The following is a 21,680-nucleotide window of genomic DNA, read 5'->3' as shown; positions in this document are numbered from 1 at the left end:
ATTTTTTTTTTTTTTAAACATATTTTATTTTATTTTTTTTCATGTGAGATCTACAACCAACTGCCAGACTGGGTGACAGGCTGGATAATCAAGGTCTAGTGGTCACCCCACCGGGCCCGACCGGGCTGGCCTGCGAGTTAAACGTCTCACGAGGTCGTATATGACTGAGTCTCAGCCCAAGTTGCAGCGTTCCTCCTGGCCAACAGCCCCCCATTTCGATGGAGAGGAGGCTCTGTCTGGAACGCTGCCTGTCTGGTTCCTGCCTGTGCCATTTTCTGAGGCCTAGGGATCCCTCCTGGGAGCTTCATGGTGCCGCCGTTTTCTTGTAGCCTGTGCGCCTAATGCACGGTGGTCATGTTTGTGTAGTCCGGTGGCCATTTTTTGGTGGTTTGCCATTGAAAATAGCGGCGGCCATGAGAGTGGAGCCTCCTCTGAGCAGGGAGGTGGGAGCCCCTCATCCTCTGGTGCGGACTCCTGAATCTTTTTATTTCCTAAACGCAGTGGTCCCGGTGGAGGTATCTTTTGGGCGATGGGCTGGCAAAAAGTGCCCTTCGCCTCCTGTCTCCTCTGTCTCATCAGATCCTGAATCTGATTCGGCAGACGTTGGTCACTCTGCTGGGTTTGCAAACACGCACCCTGAATCCTCATATAGTGAGGAGTCCTCCACTTCTGCAACCGTGTATAAAAAGGCACTGTTGGGAGCATTGATTGTAGCTGTGCGTGAGACCCTAAAAATGGAGGGGGCAGCTGAAGCTACGGTGGAAGCGCTGGTTCCCATTGACATTTACAAGCCGTCCAGTGCGGAAAAGTTGTTTCCTTTCCCCTCCTATTTTGACTGAATTGTCACTAAATAGTGGAAACGACCAAAGCGTCCCCTTGGGGTCCTTAAGCGATTTTGCTAGGCGATACCCCTATGACGTGTACCTTCTTAACAAGTGGACTCTTCTACCAGTGATGGACCCTCCGCTTTCCAGATTGAACAAGGTAACCATGATTCCGGTTGAAGAGTCCCTGGCTTTTAAGGACCCGGGTGACAGGAAGGCGGAGGCTGTGGCCCGCAATATGTACACCCTGGTTGGTTTAGCACTGAGGCCGATATTCACCATTGCCCTGGTGTCGCAGACGCTGACCAAATGGGCTAGGTTTTTGCTCCGTGATCTGGATGGGGAGTAGCTCCCCCCTGCCTTTGTCAAGCTGACAGACCAGCTGGTCCAGGGGTTGCAGTTTATCTGTGATGTCTCTTTTGGACCTTCAGCATATCTTTTGGCTCAAATGCTGGTCTGCAGACCAGACTTCTAAAAAGGTCTTGTCTGATCTTCCCTTTCAAGGAGATTGCCTATTTGGTGCTACCCTGGATGAAATCATTAAAGGTTTCATGGGGGGATGAGTACCTTTCTTCCGCAGGCTACTAAGGGCAAGGACCCTTGTTCGTAGACATGGGCCCTCCTCCTCGGCGCAAGTTTTTTCGTCCCTCAGGGTCGACTGACAAAGGGATCAGAGCCCTTCGGGATTTCCTCTGGAGGATCCAAGCGAACTTGGTCTGACAAGTCAAGGGCGGGCTTCTCCAGACCGGCGGACAAGGCCTCTTCAGCATGAAGATGCGCCCTCACCCGTATCTTGGTATAAGTCAGGTGGGTCCACAAGGTCATTCGGTCAGGCTATGAGATTGAGTTTTCTTACCCTCCGGTGAAGTTCTACCTTCCAATGTGCGACTGTCCCCTTACAGGCTCTTTTTGGGGCGGTGTAAGACATTTTACTTTAAAGGGTGATGGTCCCAGTTCCGACTCGGAGCGTTTTCAGGGGTTTTTACTCTAATTTGTTTAGAGTCCCCGGGAAGGAAGGCTAGGTGTGTCCAATTATTGACCTTAAGGCGCCGTATTGCTTTGTGCGGGTTCAGAATGGAGTCAGTTCACACGGTGGTGGCTTCCCTACATCAGGAGGATTTTTCTTGCCTTCATTAACATCAAGGACGCTTACTTTCACATTCCAACATGTCTATCTCCAGCGCTTCCTCCGCTTTACTGTCCAAGAGGTACATTATCAGTTTGTGGCGTTACCGTTTGGTCTCGCTTCCTTGGGTCTTCACGAAAGTGTTGGCCCCAGTGCTAGCATTTTTACGTCAGTGGAGGAATCCCACTATTTGGGTGACCCCCTTCTGTGAGCGGAGTCTTACTGCTCTGGTGGACAACTTGGAAATCCCCATACGAGCTTGAGGGTGTTTGGCTGGATTCTGAATTTTTCAGAAGTCCTGCTCTGGTTCCGTCCACAAAGCTGAGCTATCTGGGTCTGACTCTGGGCTCGGCCTTAGCCAGAGTGCTCCTTCCTCTGGACAAACTCCAGAAACTGCAGGCTGTAATTCGTCTCCTGCTGTCCAGCAGATCGTAATCCCTCCGGACTTGCATGCAGTTGCTGTGCCTGATTGTGTTTACCTTCAAGGCGGTTCCATTTGCACTGTTCAATACGAGGTCCCTGCAAGGGTGATTCTGGCCAAATGGAACAAGAATCCACAGTCTCTGGACAATCGGATCCAGCTGAGCTGGGGAATGAGAGACCCTGATATGGTGACTTTGCGCTTTGGCTGAGCAAATCCTTCCTCCCCTTGTATTGGACAGTGGTCACCATGGATGCCAGCTGGGGAGGCGTCCTTGGCAAAATTTCTGCTTAGGGGGTCTTTACACTTGGAAGAGTCCAGACTACCGATCAATAGCTGGGTACTCTGAGCAATCAGACTGCCGTGGCTTATGTCAAAACCTCTACACAGGTTTTAGGCACAAGGGATTCCAGGCATCTTGGTGGCCCCGGTCTGGCCTCACCGGGCTTGGTACGCCGCTCTGGTGCAGCAGTTCCCCCGACCGTTCCTTGGAAGCTTCCTCCTTGGGGAGAATTTGCTGTCCTAAGGACCAGTCTTACATCCTGCTTTACGTTGCTGGCTTTGACGGCTTGGCTGTTGAAAGCCAATGCAGATGGATACAGGTTTGTCTGAATCGGCATTTCCAACGCTGTTAAAAGCTAGGGAATCTACTTCTAGGAAGATCAACTATTGTACGTGAAAAACGTACATTGCGTTTGCGAGTCTCTTGAGGACTATCAAGAGTCAGATGTCGGCCTTAGCGGTCTTCTTCTTTCAACAGCACTTGGTCACATACTCCTTGGTGCGTACTTTTCTTCAGTTAGGCACTTGGCCCCTCCAGTGCAGGCTCTGTTGCCACCTTGGGACATCCATTTGGTGCTCTGTCCTCCAGAAGCCTCCTTTTTGAGAATCATCGGGAGATTACCCTGCTTACGTTGTCCCAGACGGTGGCCTTTTGGTGGCTTTCACCTCTGCGCACAGGGTGTCTGAATCGGCGGCGTTAACCTGTCCACCTTACTTGGTGGTTCACAGTGATAAGGTGGTTCTTCGCCCCTGTCAGTCGTTCCTTCCTCAGGTTGTCTCTGCTTTTCACTTGAATGAAGACATTGTGTGGCCTTCCCTGTGTCCCAGGCCAGAACATCCGAAGAGAATTGCTTTGCATGCCTTGGATGTCGTCCGGGTTATTAGGGTGTACCTGGCAGCTACAGTCTCTTAGGAAATCAGACTTGTTGTTTGTGCTTACGGATGGGCATCGGAAAGGGTTGTCTGCTTCCTCTGCGACCATTTCTAGATGGATCAGACAAGCGATGATTCAGGCCTATTCCATCAATGCTCAGGTTCCTACTTTCCCTGTCAAGGCGCACTCTAGTCGGGTGCTCAGTGCCTCCTGGGCCTTCCGTCATCAGGCGTCAGTGATGAAGGTTTGCAAGGCGGCAACCTGGTCATCGGTGCACACTTTCTCAAAGTTCTATAAAGTGGACGTGTTGACATCTGCGGATGCTTCCTTTTTGGCCGCATGGTTTTGCAGGATGCTGTTTAGAGGACCTGGTCCTCTTTGAGGGTGTATTGTTTTTTTTTTTTTTTTTTTTTTTTTTTTTTTTTTTTTTTTTTTCCGTTTCGCTCCTGTTTACCTGATTGGCTATAGTTAGCCTTGGGAATTTATTTTTCGCTGTTCCCACCCCTCATGTTAACACTGCTTTACGATGTCCCAATAGTTGACGATCAGGAGCTGTGTTCGTCAATGAACGAAAGAGAAAATGGGATTTTTGGCTTACCGTCAAATCCATTTCTCTGATGTTCATTGACGGACACAGAACCCACCCCTCTGTGGAGTTGTAATTCTTCTGACACTGGTTGTAACAAAACGGAGTAACTATAGCAGAGAGAGGGAGTATACCCCCTGGGACTGCCCATAGGCGTAGTCAGAATTTTTTTCTGCCTAGTGTCCAAATCCTGTAGGGGGCAGGTATAAAGCAATGGTTAGGATCATCAGGAGCTGTCAATCAATGAACATCAGAGAAATGAATTTTACAGTAAGTTAAAATCATTTTTTTGGAAGTTAAGAATATTTAGTGTCGGGTAAAAACTTGAATTATAAATGTAGACCAAGCTGAAACATGTAACTTTGAGGGTTTTTCAGGAACTAGTTTTTATACTTTTGAGATTGACTGACTAGATTTCACATTAAAATTTTCTGGCTAGTTTTCATTGTATAATGAGAATGCAGCATTTATGCACAGTGATATCTGCAATATAGTTCTATTCTAAATACAAAAATGCTTTTATTTGAAGAATCCAAGATCGATCTAACTTTTGAGACAAGAGAACCAATCAGGGGCAAGTCGAAGGCTCAGATAACATCCCGGTCCAGAAGGTTGGAACAAAATGAGGTACGTTCACAATCAACTCGTGTGCTAGAAAACTCTCTTAATAGATTTTGCCAACATGAAAATGTAACCTTTTTTATAGCACTGGTGATTCAGTGCAGTAATTGTACATGATATTTAAATATTGCTGCATTCCTGGTAAAGTACTTATTCAATCTCCTCCTGAAGATTGGCACCTCACAAGATCCTTTACTTGCATAATTTTTGTCTTTGTTTTGGGCTTTAGTGAACATTACACTCTGTAGCTAGTCTTTTTGGCAAGTTGTTGGGACATACCACTTGATTCTAGTCAGTGTTGCACTTTTTCCCCAAAAATGGAAGTACGTGTACGTCCTTGGGGTTCAGTGGTAATACCGGGATGATGCCTGCACCTACAGGCATCATCCTGGTATCATTTTGTTGAGCTGGCAATTCTCTTTTTGGCAGAAGTGATCAGAGTGGCTAATTAGTCACTCAATCGGAAGGGGGTCTGGTAAAGAGAGAGAGGAACTGCTGTCGTTCCCCTCTCTGTAACCCTGGAAACCGGAAGTGACGAGTATTCGCCACTTCCGGTTCTGCCTCTTTGTTTACCTGGCCACCAGGACCCAGAGAAGCAGCCGAATCTCAGTCTGATTGGCTGCATGGGGAGCCAGAGGTGAGATTTGGGGTCTATTAGACCCCAAATCTGTCCATAAAGAGGACCTGTCGCAGCCCGTGCTGTCACAAGGGATGTTGTTCATCCCTTGCGATAGCAATAAAGTTATTACAAAAAAAAATTAAGTGTAAAAAAAAAAAAAAAAATTGCTCTCGTCCCACCATGATTACGTGCAAATGCGAACACTTGGGTTACTCCCGCACACATATGTAAATGGTGATCGCGCTACACGTGAGGTATTGTCGCAAACATCAGAGCGAGAGCAATAATTTAGCACCAGACTTCCTATGCAACTCTAAACTGGTAACCTGTAAAAGCGTTTAAAGCATCACCTATGGAGAATTTTAAGCACCGTAGTTTGCTGCCATTCCACGGGCAGACACATTTTTAAAACATACGTGTTGGGTATCTATTTACTCGGTGTAACATCTTTCACATTATACAAAAAAAAATCGGCTAACTTTTTTCGTGAAAGTGTCCCCCCCCCCAAAAAAAAAAAAAAACTGAAAAACTGCTGCACAAATACCGTGTGACAAAAAATTGCAACACACACCATTTTATTCTACAGGGTCTCTGCTAAAACAAAAATGTTTGGGGGTTCCAAGTAATTTTCTAGCAAAAAAAGTAGTGTCCGAATGGGCTTGGGAAGGAGGTAGTTGAAACGAAATTTAAACCCTCCTATCCTTTTTGGATAATGTAAACTCCGCGCAAAGATCTCTATTCGGATGTGCAAAGGGCAAAACGGTGCAACTATAGGTGACAATGTGAAAGGACAGATGTGTGATAAAAATGTATAAATATAAAGGATAATAGTAAGGCTGCAGCCTCCCAGAATATTAGTCCGGAGACTAAATCTGAAGTGGATAGGAGATGGGTATTGGCGCTGCCTTGGGTGAATTGAAAATCAGTGTACAATGTAAACGTATGAATTGATAATGCAATAAAGTGACAAGTGCAAATGTTAAAGTATCACAACTTATAAAGTGCACACTTAAAGTGATATACAGAAATAAAGTGCTTTATCAAATAAAGTGCTAGCATGCACGTGCAAAAGTCCTCAGCAGGATCACACAGTGTGATATAAGTGCTGTGAGTGCTAGTAAAAAGCCAATTAACTCTAGGGTATGAAAAGTATGGAGACACAGTCCAGGTTGGCACTGGTATACAACAAAAAGTTCAACAGTCCGATTTGGTGAAGACTCTAGGGTCCAATGGCTGTGTATGACATAAAGGGTATAAACTAAGGCAGGTGGATAGTCAGGTGAAAAAACACACTACCGATAAAAGGAGTGACCCCGTGTTGGGCGGTGAGGTGCTAGGTGATCCCTTCTGGTAAAAAGACACACTCACCAGAGGCACCCACCCCACACAGGGGTATAAGGCGGGTGTATAGCGATCAAGGAATCCTAGTATCTCCCCTCCTTCTGGGTCGGTAGGTCCTGGAAAGTAATCTCGGCGGTCCTAACTGTAGGTATCCCTAGGATAGCAGTAGGTCCTAATATCCTCTTATGGGCCGGGAGGGATCCGAGATGTCCACCAGACAGGGTATTACAGCCGTATGCCAGGGGACAACAGATAAACAGGGCACATAGCGTAATAACGTCTCAACAAAGTTTATTGTGCATAAAATGGAGAGGTACTTGCAAACAAAGCAGGTAAATAAGCTTGGATACGAGTATGGAGCGGTGTATGGTCCAAGCCTCGCTCTCGATTCCACATCCGGAAGTGACGCGACACGCCGTACGCGTTTCGTAATCAATACGTCATCAACAAGGCTGCTGATGACTTATTGATTACGAACTTTTGCACGTGCATGCTAGCACTTTATTTGATAAAGCACTTTATTTCTGTATATCACTTTAAGTGTGCACTTTATAAGTTGTGATACTTTAATATTTGCACTTGTCACTTTATTGCATTATCAATTCATACGTTTACATTGTACACTGATTTTCAATTCACCCAAGGCAGCGCCAATACCCATCTCCTATCCACTCCTATCCTTTTTAGCCAAGGGAGCTGTTATCTTGGCCTCTGATCTGCAACTGCCATGGTGAGTCACATGTTTATCAGTTATTACTCCAGCCATTTGATGGTTTGACAGTTTAGTTGAAAAAACAGGCAGATGACCATTGGCATTCCTGGCATGCATGAATGTACCTTTTTTTTTTTTTTTTTTTTTACCACTTGAAGGCCAGGCTTTTTCTGGCACTTTTGTTTACAAGTTTAAATCAGTATTTTTTTGCTAGAAAATTACTTTTTTTTTTTTTTTTTTTTTTTTGCAGTAACCCTAGGGAATAAAATGGTGATCGTTGCAATTTGTCACGCAATACTTACGCAGGGTTTTTCAAATGCAATTTTTTGGGGAAAAAAATACATTTTAATGGCGATAAACTTTTATTTCTAATTCAAGGAGTGTAAACCACCCTTGTAATAGAAATAAGGATGACCAGTCTGGTTTGTTTTACTTGTGGGATGATTGGGATTTAGCAACCCCAATGTCTTGACTTGTTGCTAGAACATGAAAACGATTGAAAGCTCACTCAGCATTGCAGGATTGAAAACAGTTTTTCATATCCTAGCAACAAGTATGCATGCTGCAACCTCCCTCCTTAGCTGGAAGTCTGCCTGTCAGGCTTTCACACTGCTGACTGGCTTTCCATTGAAATTAATAGAGTTCAGACATCCAGTAGAGTTTGAGGGCGGTTTGCAAATTTCAGTCACTGTGCTGAGCTATTCACAACAGAGCAGTTCTACTGACAGTGTTGTAAGTAAGCATATAAAAAGCATGTTGAGGGTCAGATGGATAGAAAAGGATTAGTAATATTTTACTTATTTTATCAGTATCCGGGGATGAGAAGTTCTGCTGCTCTTTCCAGCTTACTAAACTCTGGAGTTGCTTAACTTCTAATGCAAAAAGGCTCAAATGGGGTATCTGGTTGCTATAGGCAATGGCACTGTTTTCCTGTTTTCTTTTTTCAGTTTAATACAGTGGTCTAAAAAAAAAAGCAATTTTTTTTTGGTGTAGCAAAAATGTAAATTGGAGTGCCATACCTAAAAGGTCCAGGTATGACTTTATTCCAATAGTCGGGGGGACCATAAAGTTTTTCACGAGGACCAAAATTTACCTGATATATCTGGGCTTGTTTAAAAACTATACGAATGGACTAAAACCTGCACGCTTTTTTATTTCTTGTGGTACAAGCACAGGTATTGTCGGCAGCTGCTTTGTCAGCCTCTTTTCGTTTTTTATATATATATATATATATATATATATATATATATATATATATATATATATATATATATATTACATTAGAAGCTTAAGAAGCCATTGAGATCCTCTGGGGTATAAATTATGCCTGCCTGAGAACCACATTACTTAAATTAACATTTAGTACTTTAAGATGGCAATGCCAATAAGCTAATGACTCCAGCACTATTTTTCCCCACTGCTGTATTACTCTCATTATTTTGTAAGTTTTCGGCTAATGCACAAGCTGAAATATTGTTTTATGTGCTATCCGATGCATGTTGTCTGTGCTGCCAGGTTTGGTTTGCTCTGGGTCGAAGTAACTTCTTTTATACAAATTGTTGCATGAATTTTTCACACTTAAGCAGTTTATTTAAATATAGCTGTATTGGTGACACAGGTTTGTACAGCTTATCTAGTGTTCAAGAGTGCGGACTTAAACCAGAATGCAGTGCAACCCCTTGATAATGGGGGTGATAGCATGCAAAAAAAACTTTACACACAAGAGCTGGCTTCCAAGCTACTATTAATAGTGCAACTATTGTATTTTAGAAATTATATAATATATTATATATTTATATTTTTTCTTGTAGCATATAGTGTTCTTCTGGTATTTGTCATGTAGGTATGCTGTATAGCTACTCTCACCCTTTCCACGTTTTTATTACTTCAGGGAAGATTGCTGTGACTAGCATTGGTTGTTGAAACCAGTCCTAGATACCAATGAATATACAACAGGAAAATGGTGGTCCCAGTTCCGTGGGGTTTCAATTACAGCCTACACTCGACAATTAATAAAAGTAATCAAAAAAAGTTTATACATAGCTAAAAGACAATCAGACAAAACATAATGAATAAAATACAGACATAAATATACCACATGGGGTCAGGCCTCTGTGCTAGAACACGGTTGAACCAGATATGCTACCAGGTAGGGGGTAAAGCCATGAAGATAGCATTGGCGGCACCAGTTAACCCAACATGTTTCGGAAACCTAGATACCAATGAATATGCAGCAGATCACATGCTAACCCCAGAGTACTAATGGTTTCTGATAGACGAATATTCTGATTGTCTGTCTAATCCTGAAGCCTTGGGTTAGTATTTGTTTGGGCCACCAAGCTGGCCCAAAATAACCATTTCCTTTTTGCAAAGTGATTTTGTTGCTGTGAGCAGTCCTACGAAGACCCCGTTCTCACTGGGGCGACCTGGTCGCCTGACAGGTCGCCGTAGGTCGCCTGCCATAGAGAAGCTGTGGACCCGTTCTAATAGGAGCGACACAAGTCGCTCCGACTTAGAAAAAGGGTCCGGAGCTTCTTTGGGGTGACCTGGAGCGACCTGCATTGACTTCAATGTTATGAAGTCTGTGCTGGCCGCTCCGAGGTCGCGGTGCGGGCTGCGCGCCGTGACCTGTGAGGTCGCCCCGGCAAGTCGGATCGCCCTAGTGTGAACGGGGTCTAAGGCTAAGCGTGGTGTGTTTGTTTTTTTTTTTTTTATCAGTGAATATAAGGCTTTCTCTGGCTGAAGTGGAGATTGTGAGGTCATCCACTTGCTCTCCACCTCAGCCAATCAATGGAAGCCTTGTATTCATTGATAAAAATACAATGCTTCCTCTGGCTGAGAAGTACACAGCTCAACTCTGCATGCTGTATGTTGCGGATGCTGCTACATATGATAAAGCGCTCACGGCCTCTGAATAACTTAGTAAAGGAAATGGTTTGTTTGAGCCAGCTTGGCCTAAACTTTATACAGTGCCAGAAAACCTGACCTTAGGCTTTAAATGTCTAGCTTTAAAAACTCCACATGCAAAATGGCTCAAATGGGGAATCTGGTTGCTATAAGCCATGGAAAACTACCCATATCTATTAGCATGTGTGTTTTTGCTAGGACAGTGTAGCAAGCGAGCTATTTACTTGGCAAAATAAAACTGCTGCATACTTCCCAAGGGCACAACCTGTATAGTCCCATTCAGTGCAGGCAAGTTTGTGCCTATTGACAGCTAGTCAGGTTGCTACAGTTTTTTGTTGAGCCCTTGAAACAATTTAATGGATTGTAGTTATGTACAAATACCAGTTTTCCTCAATTTATTTGTAAGCTTTGTTGTCTTGCATTCAGACAGCGGAAGATACTGAAGTGGTGTTAAATGTTAAAAGAGAAACCAGGCTCCCTCCAGAGGATTTTGTTACTGAGATTGAGGAATTATCCACCATTTTATGCGTAAAAAAATAAATGTTTTAAATCTTTTAAGCTTCACACTGGAGATGGTTTTTGTCTTTCATTATAACCAAGGGGTTGCTATGGTTTCACATCTTGCTTGCTTTTAAAGCTGTCCTTTGATAATTTCACTGACTTGCTGTTTCTGGTTTATATTCTACACATACTGATGTGTCCTGTCCTCAATCACTCTTTGTATATGCAACAAGTGTGTGGTCATGGTTAATTTGCACAGGAAAGCATCTCATTTCACATATATTTGACACTTAAATAGAGCATTTCTGGAGATGGAATATCTGAACCCGAGAAGACAGTGGAGCCTGAAAAGGTTGGACGTGTGCAGGCTATTTCTAGAGAGTCCTCAAGAGTAGTACGAAGAACACCAAGAAAAAGGGTGATGGCAGAGTTATTTTATTTCCATGCCTTGGGGAAGGGTAATAGTTTATTCCCAGTAATGCTTTTTTTATTTTATTTATTTTTACCTTTTTTTCCCCCCAAATAGGTGGTAGCTGCAGAACCATTGCCAGATGATGATGCAGATGTCTCAGAGACCCCTCCAGTAACAGAAACTATATTGCCTTCAAGCAACCAGGCTCCAGTAACTATACATATATTTAAGTTTTGTCTTTAAACAGAATTAAAATACCCTATGGGTTTTTGGTGCTAGTTAAAATGGACACATCATATGTTACCTATTTTTATAGGCTAATGCAGTATATTCTTATTTTGAAACTCATCAGGTTGATAATCAGGTGACTGAGACTTTCAAGCACACAAACGCTTTGCGATCATTCAGTGAGTTATCAGAGTTGTCAAGGAGGACTCCAAAGAAACAGCTGATCAGTGAAAAAGTAAATATTCCTAAGTGATGGGTAATTTGCCTGCTACAAACACTTACCAGACAAAGTCTTGTGCACATTTCTTATTTTTACAGATCTTGTGTAATATATGTACAGTGCATCTGGAAAGTATTCACAGCCGCTCACTTTTCACATTTTGTGTTACAGCCTTATTCCAAAATGGATGAAATTCATTATTTTCCTCAAAATTTTACAAGCAATACCCCATTAAGGCAACGTGAAAAGTTTGAAATCTTTGCAAATTTAAAAAAATCAAATGTTCATAAAGTATTCACAACCTTTGCCATGATACTCAAAATTGAGCTAAGGTGCATCCTGTTACCACTGATCATTCTTGAGATGTTTTATACAGCTTGATTGGGGTCCATATGTGGTAAATTCAGTTGATTGGACATGATTTGGAAAGGCACGCACCTGTCTATAAAAGGTCCCACAGCTAACCGGTCATGTTAGAGCACAAACCAAGCCATGAAGTCCACAGAATTGTCTGTAGACCTCCGACAGGATTGTATTGATGCACAGATATGGGGAAGAGTACAGAAAAAATTCTGCAGTATTTTATGGTCCCAATTAGCACAGTGACCCCCATCCTCCATAAATGGAAGGAGTTTGTAACCATCAGGACTCTTCCTAGAGCGGGGCGTTTGGCCAAACTGAGCAATTGGAGGGAGAAGGGTCTTAGACCAAGAACCTGATGGTCATTCTGACAGAGAAGAACAACCATCTCTGCAGCACTCCACCAATCAGGCCTGTAAAGTAGAGTGGCAAGATGGAAGCCACTTCTCAGTAAAAGGCACATCACAGCCCGTCTGGAGTTTGCCAAAAGGCACCTGAAGGAATCTCAGACCATGAGAAACAAAATTCTCCGGTCTGATCAAACAAAGATTGAACTCTTTGGCCTGAATGGCAAGCGTCATGTCTGGAGGAAACCAGGCACTGCTTATCACCTGGCCAATACCATCCCTACAGTGAAGCATAAATGTGTCCACATCATGCTTTGGGGATGTATTTCAGCGGCAGGAACTGGGAGACTAGTCAGGATTGAGGGAAGATTAATTGCAGCAACATACATAGACATCTTTGTTGAAAACCTGTTCCAGAGCGATCTGGACCTCAGACTGGGGCGAAGGTTCATCTACCATCAGGACAAGGACCCCAAGCACACCGACAAGATAACAAAGGAGTGGGTATGGGACAACTCTGTGAATGCCCTTGAGTGGGCCAGACTTGAACCCGATTGAACATCTCTGGAGAGATCTGAAAATGGCTTTGCAGACACTCCCCATCCAACCTTATGGAACATGAAAGGTCCTGCAAGGAATAATGGGAGAAACTGCCCAAAAATGTGTGCCAAGCTTGTAGGCTGTAACATAACAAAATGTGGAAAAATTGAAGTGCTGTGAATACTTTCTGGATGCACTGCATTTCCTAACCTTCACAGCAGTCCTATAAGATCAAAAAATGTGCTTGTTCTTTTTCTTCTTGGTACCAATACTACATATTTCCTTCGGCGCACTGGGTTGCTATAATGAAATGCCTATGCGGACCATGTTTTTTTTTTTTTTTTTGTTTTTTTTCTTCTTTAAATTATAGATCACGTTAACATTTGCTTTTATTGTGCTATTTGCAGCATTTGAATTTGCTACAGCAAACTGATGCAGAATCCCTTATTAATAAGATCAATGCCATTAATATTGGTCGTGCAGATTCCAGTGATCTTCTAAACACAGCACTGATAGAGGTGATAATAATACTCTTAGCATTTTTGATTTCACTCGGAACCTTGCCATACAAATAAACAATTATTGTTCATTTTAAAGGAAGCTGGCGACTTTGGTCAACAACAACTTGAGACTCCAAAAAAGACAAAACAGTTGAAAATAACAAAGTTTGTAACACCCAAAAGACAGGGACGATATTTCCTTTAGAGCACTGGGTGATAACTTGTAATGCTTTTCTTCATTCACGTTCCTATTTGGGTTTATCGGTGCTTCTAGACTCTTCTTTTTGTGTGTTTTTCTTTGTGTAACATGCTTGTTTTTTTTTTCTTTATCTAGATTGTAGAAAAGACCCTTACTGAAGAAAAAAGAGTACAAAAGACCTTTACTGAAGAAAAAAGAGAAGACAGGGATGTTCTGAAGGAGATGTTCCCCTATGATACTTTAACTCCCACAGGAATAAGGTTTTTATATCTTTTAACTCTGCTGTCTTTGCATTTTAGCGCCCTCTGAATGGCATTATCTGGGAAGTATTGCACCCTGCTATATCTTACAGTGCTGTGTACAGTCCTGGCCAAAAGTTTTGAGAATGGCACAAATATTAATTTTCACAAAGTCTGCTGCCTCCGTTTGTATGATGGCAATTTGCATATACTCCAAAATGTTATGAAGAGTGATCAGATGAATTGCAATTAATTGCAAAGTCCATCTTTGCTATGAAAATTAACTAAATCCCAGAAAAGCATTTCCACTGCATTTCAGCCCTGCCTCAAAAGGACCAGCTGACATGTCAGTGATTCTCTCGTTAACACAGGTGTCAGTGTTGATGAGGACAAGGCTGGAAATCATTCTGTAATGCGGATTAAGTTAAAATAATGGACTGGAAGCTTTAAAAGGAGGGTGGTGCTTGAAATCGTTCTGTTAACCATGGTTACCTGCATGGAAACATGTGCAGTCATCATTGCTTTGCACAAAAAGGATTTTGGTTCCATGGGCAGAAAACTCCCCAGACCTTAATCCCATTGAGAACTTGTGGTCAATCCTTGAGGCTGGTGAACACACACACACAAAAAAAAAAAAAAACCCACAAATTCTGACAAACTCCAAGCATTGATTATCTAAGAATGGGCTGCCATCAGTCAGGGTGTGGCCCAGAAGTTAATTGGCAGCATGCCAGGGGCAAATTGCAGTGGTCTTGAAAAAGGATCAACACTGCAAATATTGACTGCATTAACCTAATGTAATTGTCAATAAAAGCCTTTGGCAACTGACATGTTTGTAATTCTACTTCAGTATACCATAGTAACATCTGACAAAATGATCTAAAAACACTGAAGCAGCAGACTTTGTGAAAATGTAATATTTGTCCCATTTTCAAAACTTTTGACCAGGGCTGTGCAGTGAGTGAGGCTGGGTTTAAAAAACAGTTTAACCTCTTCCCGCTGACGTGGTGCATGCTGACGTGGTGCATATCTGCAAATTTTTATCGGGTGGGCTTTAACGCAGTTTTCAATGTTGAAAGCTCACACCCTGCCTTCTCCCAGCACACTCGCTGACAGGCATTGGAAAACTCACAATTGCTACTTGCCCTCGGGAGCTTTACAATCACAGCGGTCACATGACAGCCAATCACAGCAGTCACATGACCCGAATGTCTGCCTCCCGACATTTAGAAGCTCTTAAAGGGCCGGGAGGTGGCGGCGGAAAGTTCTCTATGCAGTTCCATTTGAGATGATGAAATCTACCACAACTCCTGTTTCTGCATAGTGCTGCACTTTTATTTCAAGAATAATGCCACCTAACAGTAAATTCTGTTTTTTTAGAATTACCTTTTTAGAAATCCAGTCACAATTAGACTTATCTGTGAATCTGAATTTTTCAACAAACTTATTTTGTCGGAAGTACAAAAATTACGTTTCCTGGTTATACAGTACAGAAACCAGGCTTCTTTAAATCATTACGACTGGCTTCTATGCAGTTACCTTCAGATGGTTTGACACTAGCTGCAGTAGATAGCAGCATTACCAATTTATTGAAGAAAAGAAAGACACTGCTCCAGGTGTATATTGTGTGGTGATTGCCAGGAGATAGGATATCCAATAGCGTGCTGGCCCCGGCCCGCCTCCGTGGGAACACTTGTAGGAAAAGAATTAGCCGCACATCCAGGGATTCCAATAGGTTTCAAATACCTTTATTTCCAAAAAGTTGCAAGTGATGACACCAAAGACACCAGCATAAAGTCTCGTAGACGCGTTTCACACATACATCTTGTGCTTAATCATTACAAAGACTGTAGCTGACTATAGATCTTAAATAGACCGCCCCAATGAAAACAGGTGTACCGGGGGCGGTGACAATCAGCAGTTGTGCACAACTCAATTAATCACCTGGCCTCAGCCCCAAAGGGCATCTCAGTGGTGATTTAAATATAAAAATCAAGCTGAAGTTCCAGCCCATCGTGTGTACCGTGAACTCACCCATACACACAAAGACCTGGACCGACAATCGCATAGAAAAACGTTTAAAAAAACGTGTAAAAAGTACCAATGAAAATCATTGGAAAAAAATGTAAATACATACAACGTAACAAACAGAGAAAAATAATGACTATAACAAATGTAAGAACCTTTGTATAGTATGTGTATGTACCTGTATGTCGGTATACACCCACACATACCTGAATACACTTCCTACATGAATATACAAAAATACAAAAATAGGTACATAAAATCATTGTGTCTTCCATATGGTGTACTATCACCACAGAAGGATGCCTGAACTCGTGCATCCATGTATACATTACAAGGAAACTATCCCCAACACATTAACCATGCGGACACATGTAATCCACCTAAAAGGAGAATAAACCATAATGTAAAGTATACCCAAAAAAATAGTTTGTGGAAATGTGCCCATACAGAAATGTATGTGGATAACGGAACACTAGCATGATCATAAATATGGATCTTATAAAAATACTGAAAAATACATGGCATAGAGCAATGTGAAAAAAGAGGAAAAAAGGAACAGGGAAGGGAGAATGGGGGAGGGGAAAGGGTGAGAAAGGGGGGGGGAGGGGAAAGGGTGAGAAAGGGGGGGGGAGGGGAAAGGGTGAGAAAGGGGGGGGGGAAGGGTGAGAAAGGGGGGGGGGGAAGGGTGAGAAAGGGGGGGGGGAAGAGAAAGAGGGGGAAGAAAAAGAGGGGAGCTGCCACAACACATGACTGGATATGTTATCAGATCTAAAAAAGGTACCTGGATCGCAGAATGGTGGGGGAAAGGCAACCACTAAATTTACTCATAAAAATGGCTAACATCCCACTCAAAGTTGAGTCCGAGCGGGATGCGACTCTGCAAATGGAAAATCCAAAATACTTCCTTACGGCAAAGGGATCGAAAGGCATCGCCCCCTCGCTTAGGTGTCCTGACCTTTTCAATGACTTGAACCCGCATGGCTGTTTTATCCCCATTGTGGCACCCATTAAAATGTCTGGCCACATTGGTGGACAAATTTTTCTCTATGCTATAAATGTGTTGCTGGAACCGGTCCCTGAGCCCTTGTGTGTATGGGTGAGTTCACGGTACACACGATGGGCTGGAACTTCAGCTTGATTTTTATATTTAAATCACCACTGAGATGCCCTTTGGGGCTGAGGCCAGGTGATTAATTGAGTTGTGCACAACTGCTGATTGTCACCGCCCCCGGTACACCTGTTTTCATTGGGGCGGTCTATTTAAGATCTATAGTCAGCTACAGTCTTTGTAATGATTAAGCACAAGATGTATGTGTGAAACGCGTCTACGAGACTTTATGCTGGTGTCTTTGGTGTCATCACTTGCAACTTTTTGGAAATAAAGGTATTTGAAACCTATTGGAATCCCTGGATGTGCGGCTAATTCTTTTCCTACAAGTATTACCAATTTATTGCTCTTCTCTTTGCACTGACCAAGGCCCCCTGGGTTTTTACCAAGTAAGGTGTTTGCCCCAGTCTTAAAACTGCTCTTTTCTCAAGAGATTCATGTTGTGCTTGGATGCTTATGTTGGAAACTTGGAATTGATCCTCCCTGTCGGCCAACAAAAAGTGGAGATTCTGCAAAGCTTTGATTGGATTCTCAGCCTCCAGAAATTCTCTGGACCCATCTTAAAGATATGCATATCTGGGTCTAAAACATCCTTATCCAGAACTTTTCGGTCTTAGGCTAAACTTTTTGTCTCCTCATTCTCACATCATGGATCTTAACCTGGTTTCCTTGGTTCTGCAGAAGCTGCTTTTAAACCCATCAGGTATATTCCCTACTCTTGCCTTACTCAAAGTAGTCTTCCTTGTATGGCTGTTGTCTCTGTGAAGATAGTCTTGAGTTAGTGGCCTTATCCTGTATGGAACTGTACAGGGACAAAGTTGTCTTGAGACCTAAAGCCTCTTTCCTCCTGAAGGTAGTCGCTGCTTTCCAATTTAACCCCATTTTTATCCTTCCTTACTGATGTCCTGCTTCAAAACCTCCATCTGAGTAAATTTCTATGCACTGTCTGAATATGGTGCATGCAGTGAGTTTACTTCTCAGCTACTGCAGCTTTTAGAAAATTGGTGTCCCACTTTAGCTCTATCATTGCTGAGTGGATCAGACAAGTTATCGTTGGAATCTACAGTCTGAAGGTTGGGGGTTCCTTGATGAGGTACACTCGGGGATGCTCAACCATTTTGAAGCGCAAGGGCCACTCAGTAATTTAACATAGTGGGCCACAATAAAATAAAATTGGTAATTTAATTTTTGTTTTTGTTTTTTGAATGGCATAATGAACATTTTCCTCTGCAGCTGCTAAATGCCAACAGGAAAGAGGGGATGAGAAGCCAGTTTTCAGTTGGTTGCAGTAGGAAAATGAAGAGGATACATTTCTGTATATGCCACCCCACCTGTCAAAGTGTAAAACAGAATGTGACAAGGAGGCTGCACGGGCCCCTTGAAGCATATGGCAGAGTTGCCTTACAACCTCTGATGCTATACTAGTGGTTTGGGGGGTGGGGGGGCAAAAACCACCTGCCTCCCACAAACTGCAAATGTAAAGGGGCACTTACTGTCTGGAGCCTCCTATAAGGCTGTTTTTACAGTGATGTGCCGCAATTTACCCTGCAGCTTTCATGCAGGTTAGCTGTCTTTGCCGTAGACTTCTATTACATCTTGCGGGTGTGATGCATTTTCCGAAAGTGCACCGAAACTCTGGCTTTTAGTTTGAGAGCTACATCAGGGGGCTCTGAAGGCACATGTGGTCTGCGGGCCATGCTTTAAACCCATGCTCTTCCAGATCTGTTGGTATACAAGGGGTTGTCTCAAACAATATTGATTGACACTGCATTTGGGAGGATCAGGGTGCTGTTATAGATCTTTCCCCCGCACCCACTATTTGGGGGCCCAATGGGCATGCTCCAGCCATTCACCTTCACTAGAAAGGTCTAAGATTTACATTTTGGTAACTTAACTGACCAGAAGTTGAATTCCTTTCCTAGACTTCATTTGAGTTAACTGGTTTGGCTTTCTATCCAGTGTTGCCTGTAACTTTGATCTGTCAAACCCATATTTGACTAAATTTAACTCCATGGAGAGAGAATCTTTTCACTACTGGGGTAGGCCCCTGCGTTATAGAGCAGTCTGTACCAGCTAAAGCACTAGACGTCTGCTCCATTATAAGACTGTAAGCTTCCATAGGACTTTTTTCTGCACTAATGTGTAGGGTACTTTGGCTATGTGCGTGGGATGCTGATAAGACATCAGAGGAACTTTTCATTTGTCTTCCCTTTAGGGGGCATTGTCTCCTGGCCGGCTCTTGAAACTGTCCTTGGCATTGCTTTGGTCGTTCACAGTATGCTCCTACTAAAGTTCAGAACGTCTGTGTAAAGGTTAAAGGAGCCCCATCCCTCCACTACTTTTGTCATTTGTACATGCCGGTCCTAGCCGGAGTCTAGCTTTCACTTCAGAAGCCAGAGATCTGCTCGTACCTCTGGAAAACCTTTTTGGCATTAAGGTGTGTTTCAGGTGATTATTGGGCATCCTTGGCTTTTGGATGCTTATGAATACCCCCTTTAGCTCACAAGCTAATCATTTGGAGATAGTACCTATTTTTGTGCCACTACATGGGACATCCCAGTCATAAATTTCAGGGAGGTGTAAGTTAGATCTTTAGTTGTACCTCCCTGTGTTCCCATCATTCCAGAGCAAAAGAGAAATGTAAAGTACTATGCAGCCCAGTGTTTTTGAATATTAGGATCTGAAGATTTGGCATGCCATCAGGCTATAAGATGGCAAGGATCATCCACAAAACACAAAGTTAAAAAGGGATGAATATTTGCCACTTAAGCCCGGAGGATTTGGCTGCTCAAAGACCAGGCCCTATTTTGCAATTCAGACAATTGCGCGGTCGTGCGACGCTGTACCCAAATGAAATTGACGTCTTTTTTTTTTCCCCCCCCCCACAAACCATTTTCTTTTGGTGGTATTTGATCACCTCTGCGATTTTAACTTTTTGCGCTATAAACAAAAAAAAGCAACAATTTTGAAAAAATGTTTCTCACATTTTTTTTTTTTAATAAGAAATTCTCAAAAAAAAATGTAAAAATCTAAATTTTTGTAACATTTTAGGCCAATTTGTTTTCTACTACATATTTTTGGAAAAAAAAATCACAATAAGCGTATTGTGATTGGTTTGCGCAAAAGTTATTGTGTTTACTAACTACGGGAAAGATTTGTCATTTTATTTATTTATTTTTTAACTAGTAATGGCGGCGATCTGCAATTTTTTTGCGGGACTGTGACATTGCGGCGGACAGATCGGACCCTTGACTGACATTTTTTTACACTTTTGGGGGACCGGTGACATTACTACAGTAATCCCTGCTAAAAATATGCACTTTTACTGTAATAATGACACTGGCAGGGAAGGGGTTAACTTTATTGGTGATCAAGGTGTTAAGTGTGTCCCTAGGGGCGTGAGTCGAACTGTCATGGGGCGTGGCTTGTTGGATCATCAGAGACATACGATCCTACATAGCAGGATCGCATAGCCTCAGTGATGATCTAAGGGAGAATAACAGATGGCTGTGTTACATCAGCCGTCTGTCTTTTTCCCCCTCCTGCAGGAGATCACGAGTGGCCGGCGGACATCGGAGCCGCCGGTCACACGCGCGGGGATGTCCAACCGGCGCGCGTTTGCCCCCTAGAGGCTCGTGGGCGAGTGACGTTCCGATACGTCACTTTGCCCAGGAGAGGCGGACTGCCGCAGTATATAGTCGCGTGACAGTCGGCAAGTGGTTAAGTTCACATCTTAACTTGTAGAATTAGTATCTCTGAAGTTGATGAATAAGCTAAATTGTGACTGTTTCTTTCAACTCTAAATAACTCTGATCCAATGTATTTTACTGGTTATTCTCCAGTAACACCTTTTTAAAAAATGACACATTTTACATAAGACTATTATTCTTCTAATGAAGTGTTGGTATGTTTATTGAAATTGTGGGTTTATGAACTGTTCCTGACATGGGTTTGTCACGTTTTTGAGATCACTTAATGAAGATGTTGCATGCTTGGTATATTTACTTTATACAGATCTCATGTAACAGAATCATGCAAGAAAAGATGCTTGTACAAAATGTAGTGACCTATAGTGGCCAGTCTTGAGGTATTTGCATGCCAAAAATGAAATCTGGCTGCCATGGGTTACTGCATTTCACATTTTGTACTTTAATTTGCTTTTTCTCCAGCAACATGTAACCCTACCAGTTACTGTAAAAACTTTCTGATTCTATGGTACTTTTTACCTTTTTTTTTTTTTTTTTTTATCATCAGCTACAAGGAAATTCTCGGCATGCACATAGTTTTTCACTGCAATAGTTGTATACTTACTGGTTTCTTATTTTGCAGCGCCACCTGCCGCAGGCCAATAAGAGGAGCTGCTGGGCGTCCTTTCAGCATGAAAGATTATAAAACTGAAAGTTACACTCCCACGTATGTCTCAAAGTACCAGCCAGTACTTGAACAGAAGGTCACAAAACCGAAAACTGGACGATCGATCCCCATGTGGATAAAGATCCTTATCTTTGTTATTTTGGCTGTGTTCTTGTTCTTGGTTTATCAAGTTCTGGAAACAAATGAAGGGAATCCCTTTTCTGTTTTCCAACAGGTCAATCCGAGTTCGAATAAAGTGGAAAACTGATTTTCAGGGATATTTTTTTTTTTTTTTTTTTTTTTTTTTTTTTTTTTAAAGGCAGTCCTAGGAT

At 42.7% G+C, this 21,680-nt stretch overlaps 1 protein-coding gene across 1 annotated transcript in view; it reads left to right on the top strand.

Annotated features, from left to right (window-relative positions):
- Positions 1-21,655, top strand: part of TMPO (thymopoietin) — a 56,428-nt gene extending 34,773 nt beyond the window's left edge. Inside the window, exons 4-9 of the mRNA XM_082252688.1 lie at positions 4,643-4,740; positions 11,113-11,232; positions 11,341-11,436; positions 11,579-11,689; positions 13,756-13,880; positions 21,325-21,655. Coding sequence (XP_082108814.1) covers positions 4,643-4,740; positions 11,113-11,232; positions 11,341-11,436; positions 11,579-11,689; positions 13,756-13,880; positions 21,325-21,616 — 842 coding nt within the window. The 3' untranslated portion in view covers positions 21,617-21,655. The remainder of the gene's footprint in view (positions 1-4,642; positions 4,741-11,112; positions 11,233-11,340; positions 11,437-11,578; positions 11,690-13,755; positions 13,881-21,324) is intronic.
- The last annotated feature ends 25 nt before the right edge of the window (positions 21,656-21,680 follow it).

The sequence above is a fragment of the Pelophylax lessonae genome (genome assembly GCF_965119305.1).
Source record: "Pelophylax lessonae genome assembly, chromosome: 4".
In the NCBI taxonomy this organism is placed as follows: Eukaryota; Metazoa; Chordata; class Amphibia; order Anura; family Ranidae; genus Pelophylax; species Pelophylax lessonae.
The sequence above is the reverse complement of the archived record's forward strand: the minus strand, read 5'-3'. Positions and strand labels throughout refer to the sequence as shown.